The following is a 10001-nucleotide window of genomic DNA, read 5'->3' as shown; positions in this document are numbered from 1 at the left end:
AACTCAAAAATGGCTCATTTTCATCCAAAGATTGGTGGAATACTTTAAAATCTTTCATTTCTAAATCACCGACAACGCTATTTATTTATTTATTTATTTATTTATTTGTTTATCATACCGGATTTATATAGCGCCCTTTTCATGACAAACACGTTCAAATGCGCTTTACATATAACAAACGCAGCCACACAGGGCGCGAAATTCATCCTCTACCAGTATAGACACAGAGCGATCTGACCAGAGGGACAGAGTGAGATAAAGTCCCCAGAACAGAATAGAGAGGAACCCTTTTTAGATACAGACTTGTCCGGCTAACTTAGCCTAGTTCAAGAAATTTGCGAATAGCACCGATACACGCGAAGACGTCTTTCCTGTGAAGAACCAGTACAGGCCTCTAAGTTAGATGGGAGACACTCAAGAGCATCTCAGAAATTTCTAGTGCCTGGACCGGGATTCGAACACTGGACCTCTGGATTGACATTCAACCGTGTTACCACTAGACCATCGGCTATTCCCCCACTTTACAATTCCAATAAGCATGTCACCACTTTCTCTGACTTTGATAAAGCTAACCTCCTCAACGAGTACTTTCAGAAGCAGACATATATTGATGATGGAAACCTGGACGTCCCAGAGCTCTATCCTTCGAACCAAGTCTTAATCTATCTTTATCCAACAGAAACAAAATATATTTTAAAGTCCTTAAACGTTAACAAGGGGCAGATTAGACATTCAAACGTCAGTAAGAGCCAAATGATCTGGTTTGCAGTAGAGACAGTGTTTGTTGATGTTTTAAACCTGGTTTGTTCATGTTTTTAACTTAGTCTTCTATGTGCTTTAAACCTAGTCTTTTATGTGCTTTCTTTTATACTATTTAGAGGAAGGTGCTAAGGGCTACATCAACCTTAGTAAATTTGCTACTAGCATTCACCAAATCTTAAAATGCCTTTAAAATTTCTTTTGCCTTTTAATTGTCTTTATATATAGCTGCTGCCAAAATTAGCACCTTCTATGCAATAAACTCACTATGTAGTGTATTATATGTATGTCATTCCCCTTTTACTTATAAATGTACTTTTTTTACAGGTTTGTGCTTATATGTGCTATGTATGTAAGTTTCTTTTTTAATTATATAACCATGCCATTCTTAACCGCTGTCATTTAATTTATGTTTTAATATGCCTAACTTTCGCTTATCTTTCTTTTTAGCCGCTTTATTTTTGTTAATTTCTGTTTTCTTTGTTTGTCGGGAAATAGCTCATGAGCTAATGTTTTTTGTTACACTTTATCCGACGTAAAATAAAGATTCTTGTATCTTGTATCTTGTATCTAAGGCCTCAGGTCCTTACGGTATAAGCAAGAGAATTCTTCTTGAAGCTTCTCACGAACTATCTCTTCCTCTTTGTTATCTTTTTAATGCCTCATTACAACTCTCTGTGCTGTGGAAAGAAGCTCGTGTTAGCGCAATCTACAAGAAAGGTGGTGGCACTCTTCCTAGTAATTACCGCCCCATTTCCCTCTTAAAGACACATCTGACAGTTTCCTATATGTATATAGACTGTTAACAGTTTAATCATATTTTATTGTAAATATATAATAATAATAAATTTTCCTACGGACAGAATTTCTTTAAACTTTGTATACTGACTGAGAATCAAGTTTAAAACGGAAATACGTACATTTGTGTAAAAATCATAGGTACCGGTACTTGGTCTTGAATTATCCGCCCTTGAAAACAAGAAAATACTATAAAATCTAATTTTCAAGGACAGATAATTCAAGATTAAGGCAAGTAAACTGTGCATTTTAATTTATATTTCTGTTTTAGTCATCCCTTGCATTCAGTATACAAAGAAATTCGGTCCATTGGAAAGACCAGGACTTTGAGGTACCATTTTGTTATGGTCAAGTCAAGGACAATTGCCACAGTGTCTATATTGACATGGGGCAAAATTTCTTTTTTTTAAACTGTGTTTACTGACAGAGAATCAAATTAAAAACAGAAATATCATAGGTACCCAGCCTTGGTCATGAATTGTCTCGGAAAATACTGAAAAATCTATCTTCAAGGGCAGATAATTCAAGATCAAGCACCGGTTATGGCACGCCAATTGTCCAGTTATTACGTGAACCCTAGTTCACCGTCGAAAAACTAGGATTAACGTTCGATAAGACAGGTTTTTCGAACGTAAAACCAGGTTTTTCGAATAATAACCTATATTTTCGAGCGAAAACACAGAATAACGCCGTGAACCATAGTTCACGCTCGTAAATGTAGGTTCACGATTGTAAACCCAAGTTCACGGTCGTAAACGTAGGTTCACGTTGGTAAACTATGGTGTACGAGCGTGAACCGGGGTTTACGAGCGTAAACATAGGATAACGATTGTAAACATAGGATAACGACCGAAACTCATAGTTCAATCGAGAAACCTAGTTTATCAAACGTAAACCATGGTTTACGGTCGAAATATTAGGATTATAGAATCAACAATGAATTTCGGGCGTGAACATGGGTTTACGGCAATGAACCTATGTTTACGACCGTGAACCATAGTTTACGGACGTGAACCTATATTTTCGAACGTGAACCTATGTTTACGAACGTGAACTTGGGTATACGAGCGTGAACTTAGATTTACGTTCGATAGACCAGGTTTTTTGAACGTAAAACCAGGTTTTTCGAATACTAACTTATTTTTTCGAGCGAAAACATAGGATAACGTCGTAAACCATAGTTCACGCTCGTATAGGTTCATGTCCGTAAACTATGGTTTACGATCACGGCCGTAAACCTAGGTTCATGCTCGTAAACCTATGTTCACGCTCGTAAACATAGGTTCACGACCGTAAACATATGTTTACGGCCGAAATTGATAGTTGATCTGATAATCCTAGTTTATCAATCGTAAACCATGGTTTACGTTCGATAAACTAGGTTTCTCGATTGAACTATGAATTTTGGTCGTTATCCTATGTTTACGAAATTCATAGTTCAATCGAGAAACCTAATTTATCGAACGTAAACCATGGTTTACGATTGATTAGGATTATCAAATCAACTATCAATTTCGGCCGTAAACATATGTTAACGGTCGTGAACCTATGTTTACGAGCGTGAACACAGGTTTACGAGCATGAACCTAGGTTTACGGCCGTGATCGTAAACCATAGTTTACGGACATGAACCTATATTTACGTGCGTGAACGTAGGTTTACGGGCGTGAACCTATGTTTACGAGCGTGAAACTAGATTTCTCGAACAAAACTATGATTTTCGGTCGTAAACCTAGGTTCACGCTCGTGAACCCATGTTCACGCCCGTAAACCTAGATTCACGCTCGTAAACTTAGGATAACAACCGAAATTTATTGTTCAATCGAGAAACCTAGTTTATCGAACGTAAATATTGGTTCAAGAACGTAAACTATGGTTTACGACCGTTATCCTGTGTTTTCGCTCGTAAATATAGGATAATATTTGATAATCCTAGTTTTTCGACCAAGAACGTAATTATTGGATAATTGGCTTGCTGTGAACCATAGTTTACGGACCGGAACCTATGTTTACGAGCGAGAACCTATGTTTACGACCGTGAACTTTGGTTTACGAGCGTGAACCATAGTTTACGAACGTGAACCCAGGTTTACGTTCGATAAACTAGGTTTTTCCATTGAACTATGAATTTCGGTCGTTATCCTATGTTCACGAATTTTCCTATTGGAAAATGTTTGCCTATATATACATATAGGAAACTGTCAGATGTGTCTTTAAATACCATTGAAAAGGTTTTAGAACGTCTTATCTTCATGCATGTTTTCAATCACCTTCATGATTCTCGTTTTATTACTCCAGTGCAATCTGGTTTCATTCCAGTTACGTTATAGCTGAGCAACCAGATACAGCGGCAGGTCTGACATTCAAACAATATCCTCGTGGGCAGATAAATGGCTCGTCACATTTAATCCTTCTAAATCTGAAACTCTTTTGATATCAAGAAAACGAAATACCCGAAATAACTGAACACAAACATCTGAGTGTATTCTTGTCAAGTGATTGCTCCTGGCATCCTCAAATCAACTGCATTTTAGAAAAGGCATGGAAGAGGGTAAACATTATGCGCAAATTGAAATTCTCACTTGATCGCAGATCTCTTGAAATTGTTTATCTTTCTTTCATAAGACCTTTACTTGAATATGCTGATGTGGTGTGGAGCAATTGCACTAAATATAAACTGGGCCAACTGGATAAAATTCAAAATGAATGTGCGACTAACCTTACCTCATTAGAAAATCTACAAAGAGAAATAAAGCGTTGTTCTTGCGGGTATACCGTGGCTGTCGTCTGAATTTCTTAAATTGTAGCGTGTGTCACCTGAGTCAGGAACAAGAAAAGACAGATATGTTGTGGTCAAATTTTACTTCATTTTGAAGAACAAGATGAGTCTATGTTTATAGCGTCTTTCTGAGAGAGTTTCCCAATGTATTTTAATTCATTTTTGCCTTCAACTATACGTGATTGGAACCTACTAATCTCTGATATTCGCAACTCTCAAACACTGTTTTCATTTAAACGAAATTTAGCGACGTACACCAATGTATTATTGCGTTGGGTACAGGAAATATCAGGTTCTCCATACACGTCTCCGTACTAAATGCAGTGCACTGAATTATCACTTGTTCCTTAGAAATATTTCTCCTACACCATTATGCCAATGTGGAAAAATTGAAACTACTAATCACTTTTTCTTTGAATGCACACTCTACAATGACTGTTGGAACGATTTTCGATATTGACTTTGGTACTGTTCTTTTTGGTAACCCAATTCTTCTGATCAGGATAACATGACTATAATTTATTCTTCTGCGTACAGTCATTCGTATCGGACAGCACCAGATTCTTATAAGTCAAATGACCTCTTCCTTTGAGACAAACTTCAACACTTCTACCTTTTTGTAAATACTATCACGCAATAAATATCATTACCTAATAATTACTTCACCCTTCAACACTTCTAACTTCTTGTATTAACCCTTTTATGTCTTGTCTTTATTTTTCTTTAGCAATAAGTACTGATTGACAATCTGTGCACATTTGGTTTCAGATAACATTTTTTTCTAGTCCCATTTTAGCTATAAACTAATAATATGTCTACAAGTTAATTGTCCACGAAGGAGAAGATGACCTACTTGACTTTCTTAACAATTTGGTAGATGTGAAAATTAATCCCAAGGGGGATGCATGGTAGCCACTACTGGGACACGGAGTATAAAACATGTCTTCCATTCTTATCCTTTCCTGAGTCTTCTTCTTCTTGGCGTTCACCGCCTACATTGTCACCCCTGATCCAGCAACGAAGGATGTCGTCTTCTTCAGGTCCTCCATCTTGCCCTGCACTTTGGTTTTCATTGGGGTGCTGTTTGGCCACAAACTTTTTCTTTGGTTTTCCAGACGTGGGCATCTCTGCAGAATGTTCTCAGCAGTTTGCTGTTCCAGACCACAGGGGCACATCGGAGAGGGAGACAATTTAAGCTTTGTGCACATTTGGGCATTTAACCTGTTATGTCCTGTGCGAAGCCTAAAGATGATGACTTGTTCCCGTCTTTCTAGTAGGTGGTAGTCATCCTTATTTGGCCTTGGCTTTGTAAGTGCTTTGATCATTGTCACCTTCTCCTCGTGAGTAGTGGCATTTTATGGCTGGTTATCTGTATCTCCAAGCTTGGCTAATCTGTCTGCATTCTCATTTCCAGGTACACCACAGTGTGCAGGTATCCGTTGCAAGAACACAACTCTTGTTTTGCATAGACTGAACAGTGCCCTGGAGATGGATGTTTGTGTGGAATTTTCCAGTGCTTGGAGTACTGAAGATAACCACGTTGGGGCAGCTCTCTGGAGACTCCTCAATGAGTTTAATAGCTTGTTTGATGGCCTCAACCCCTGCTCTATAGTTGGTACAGTGCCTTCCGGTTGGGATACTATTTGTCTCTGACCTTCCCGAGGTATACAGTATGAAGATGCCACTTCTTCCGTCTTTTATTGCAGCTGAGGCTGAGCCGTCTGTGTACACATGTGTCCATGTCTCTGGCGGATATGTGTCTTGGATCATAGCCTTTGTAAAGGATAGCTTGGTCATTTCATCTGAAGTACCTGGGGGAAGACCAAGAACATTGGTACGTATAGTCAGGTTGGATTGGTCATGTTTCCGTGGCTTTGGTAGATCTTGAACAGTGAAGGGAGTAGTGGGTTGTCCAAGATGCTCTGCAGAGGTTTTGTTGAGCTTCTTGGCTTCATGTGCAAAGCTGCCTCTTTTTAAACGATTTTTGGTAAGCCCTTATAATTTGGTATTCATGGGATGATCTGGCAGGTATTGGTATTTGCTGGTTTGTACCAGAGTTTTGGACTCTCTTCTCTTGGCAAGTGGAGGGATGGCGGTAGCGTCTTCCATGGCTTGAATTGATGTTGATTTCAGTGCTCCGGTGATGATCCTGAGAGCCTGATTTTGCACTTTGTCTAACCTCTGCTGATTTTGTCTTGGCCGCTGTTATCCAAGCTGAGGAGCCATACTCTAGGATGCGTCTGATCGTCCCAAGGTATACTGTCTTGTGTATGTTTTCGTGTGCTCCCCAGTTTGTACCAGCAAGTTTCCGTAGAATGGGAAGCTTTTTTCTTGCCTTGCTTTCTGCATTGGTTAGATGTGCCTTCCATGTAAGGCGCCTGTCGAACGTTACTCCCAGATATGTTGCCTCCTCCACTTCTGCAAGTGGGGTGGCACAAATCCTAATATAGCCAGCATCTGTCTGCTTTGGTAACAGTGAGAACAGGGTTGTGCAGGACTTCTCGGTGTTGACCTGAACACACCATTCTTCTGCCCAACCTGAAAGCCTGTCTGTGGCTTCTTGCATCCTGTAGTTAGCAGTTGTTGCATATTCCTCTGAGCACCAAAGCACCAAATCATCCGCGTAGAGATCAGCTTTGACTCCTCTTGGAAGTTCAGCCACCAGATCATTGATGAAGAGAAGAAAGAGAGTAGGAGAGAGTATTCCTCCTTGGGGAACTCCATTCCTCTGCAGAAACTTATGACTTGAGGTTCCATCGAGGTTCACTCTAGCCCTTCGGTTGAAGAGATAGGACTTTATCCATCTGTACATGGTGCCTCCAACACCATTCCTCTGTAGTGTTACCAGAAGACCATCCACCCATACCTTGTCAAATGCTCTCTGAAGGTCTACCCATGTCAGAGTAACCATTTTTGCCTGAAAGGCATTTTCGATTTCTTGTGCAAGGTATGTTGTTTGATCCTCTGTTGATCGGAATGACCTGAAACCAGCCTTTTGTTGGGCCAAGATATTGTTACTTTCCAAGTACCACCTCATGCGTTGGTTTATGATGCTTTCCAAGGTATTTCCCACTGTGCTGGTGAGACTAATAGGGCGATAGCTGGCTACTTTCTTTTTGTCCTTTCCACGTTTTAGGATAGGTGCCATGATCGCCTCCCTCCAGACCTGTGGAAGTTTCCCCCTCCTTCCAGCTCAGATTGAAGACATCTAGAAGTGTTTTCGTAGCAAAACTTCCCATATGGGTCAGCATCATATTGGTGATGTGGTCTGGTCCTGGTGATTTCTTGGCCTTGAGCTTCTTCAGTGCTGTAAGTAGCTCATTTAGTGTGAGGCTTGTTTCCATCACTTCTTCCTTGGACTTTTTGGATCTTCTCTCTCTTTCCTCCCTTCTAACTTCTCTTTGCCGTCCTCTGTTGACTGTGATGTTGCTTACTTTTTCGTAGTTTTCAGCAAACTTATTTGCAGTCTGTTTTCCAGTCAACAGAGAACCATTTTCTTCTACAGATGTAGTGCCTCTTTCGCTTCCGCCTTCATCATCCAATTGCCGTGTAAGTTTCCAAAGCTTTGTACTGTCTCTTTCTAAATTGAGTGAGGCAGTTTTTTCTTTCCAGCTCTCTCTTCTGGCCTGGATCTTTGCTCTCAGAAACTTGGCCTTTACCTTTTGGAGTTTTATGTTGTTGGTTTGAGACGGTTGTGTTTCAGCCTCTCGCCTGGCTTCTGACAACTCCTCCTGAAGGCCCTCTAGATCCTTGTTCCAGTATGGCTTGTAATCTCTCCTGGAACCTCTAGGAATACATTTTTTGGCTGCCTGGAGTAGGGCTGCATTGAAGTCCTTTGTGACTTTGTTGATGTCCCTGCCTTCAGTGCGAATCTGTTTGCAGGTTTCATCTGTAAGCTCTCTGTATTTTTTCTAATCAGCCTTTTTGTAGTTCCAACGAGGTAAGCTTAGTTCCTGTATGGTCCTGTATTGCAAGGTGAGGTAAACAGGACGGCGATCGCTACCGCCTAGTTGCTGTCCTATTCTCTTGCAATACTCGTGGATGTCTTCAGTGCAGAAACCAAGATCAGGAGTGGAAGTGGTATGCCAAAGTCTGGAATAGAAAGTGTCCTTGTCGTCGGGGTTGTTGATCAGCAACAAGTTGTGATCATCTTGCCAGGACTCTACCTCTTCTCCCCGCCTGTCTATGTGGTCATATCCCCAGCTCTGTGAGTGGCTGTTGAAGTTGCCAATGACTAGGACGTTTGAGTTCTGCACTGGGATCGTGTCAAGGGATAGAGGTTTGTCATTTGGGGAGTAGAGGTTGACAACATTTAACTCCACAGCTCTAAGTTTTAGGCGTAACACCTGATACTCGGAGTCATCCATGTGCACGATGATCTGCGTTGCTGCTATGTTGTTTCTCACCAGTGTTAGGATTACTCCTTTGCTTCTACCCAACCTGTCACAACGGAAGCATTGGTAGCCTCTAACCCTGAAGGATTTTTTTCCTCGCTAAGGTGAGTCTCTTGGATGCAGAAGACCTGAATGTCCTTATCAAACAAGAAGTTTTTTTACTGAGGAGTCCTTCTGCATTCCAATGCATAACCTTGAAAGGTTGCACTGGCTTTTTTTTTTGTTCCCGTGTGGTCAGTAGATTTCCTCCCTCGTCTCCTAGTTCTAAGGCGATGGGAGTTACCTCCAGTAGTACGAGGGGGGCTCTGTCGAGGTTCAGAGCCCGGCACTGATTCTGCCTGGAAGGATCTCAAAGAACCAGTGCCATCGCAACTAAATCTAGGTGATTGTGTAGTCATGGTGTAGTAAACGCATTGTACCATGGTTTGTTAGAGAGCGCCAACTGGCCTGGTACATATGTCTTCAGCTCTCTAGGTTTTGTGTCGGGGTTACCTCTCCCTTAGATTCTGGCCAAAAACCTACCATGGAATCACAGGGGATCTGTTCATGGGCAGCAGGACATATCCACGCACCGGTGGGCCTTGCATGCCGCATGTCTGGGGGCAGACCTCCTCCGAGTCCTATACAGTTCTGCCTGAGGCTGCAGGGTGCTCAGTATCCGTGTGTCGCCACGAGAAGGCACTGCATAGGGTATGTCTACAGAGAGGCTATGTACTGGCAGGGAAGACTTACGCACTCGGCTCCCTTTTTGCCCAAAGGGCTAGCCAGTGGCAGAGGCTGAAAGCGGAAGGTGACAAGCACACAACACACAGCACACCACACTAGACACATCAGTAGACCGTTTGACACACCTTTCCTGAGTTATTATATTCAATGTATGACTATGTATCAATGTATATGTTTATTTCTTGGGAATAAATATGTAACCGACCCACCATGTAAATAGTGTTAGAAGTTATTATTCCGAGAATACTATAAATAAACAAGTTCTTACTTTTTCATTTCAAATCTTGAAACCTTATTCTGTTTTCTAATGTGTTTATATTCTGCATTAGAAACATTAAAACACTGGAACTGAAAGAAGTTTCCTTTTTTGATTATTCGTCAATCACGTTGACTACAATGTATCTTCATGCACGGGAATCTCGAGTATTCCGCCTACCATGCTGTGTAAACTGTATTTATGAACAGTACGGTGTATTGGGCAGGCAATTAAAGCCCTGCTCCGCGGCTATTCAAATTCTATTGTGTGAATGCAACCCATGATCACA

The 10001-nt window shown here is 41.0% G+C and overlaps 1 protein-coding gene across 1 annotated transcript; it reads right to left on the bottom strand.

Annotated features, from left to right (window-relative positions):
- Positions 1–7422: 7422 nt before the first annotated feature.
- LOC128549381 (uncharacterized) lies at positions 7423–8703 on the bottom strand. The gene is made up of 2 exons (XM_053526013.1): positions 8323–8703; positions 7423–8208 (listed from the first exon to the last, which is right to left on the bottom strand). The coding sequence occupies exons 1-2, from the start codon at positions 8701–8703 to the stop codon at positions 7423–7425; spliced, it is 1167 nt and encodes a 388-aa protein (XP_053381988.1).
- Positions 8704–10001: the final 1298 nt, after the last annotated feature.

This window comes from Mercenaria mercenaria, chromosome 16 (genome assembly GCF_021730395.1).
Source record: "Mercenaria mercenaria strain notata chromosome 16, MADL_Memer_1, whole genome shotgun sequence".
Lineage (NCBI taxonomy): Eukaryota > Metazoa > Mollusca > Bivalvia > Venerida > Veneridae > Mercenaria > Mercenaria mercenaria.
Note: the sequence above shows the minus strand (reverse complement) of the source record. Positions and strands in the feature narration are given on the sequence as shown.

Coding starts and splice junctions, on each gene's coding strand:
- LOC128549381 (XM_053526013.1), bottom strand. CDS start 8,703: ATGGATGACTCCGAGTATCAGGTGTTACGCCTAAAACTTAGAGCTGTG. Junction 8,209..8,322: donor GCGGTAGCGATCGCCGTCCT/GTTTACCTCACC, acceptor ACCTGCAAACAG/ATTCGCACTGAAGGCAGGGA.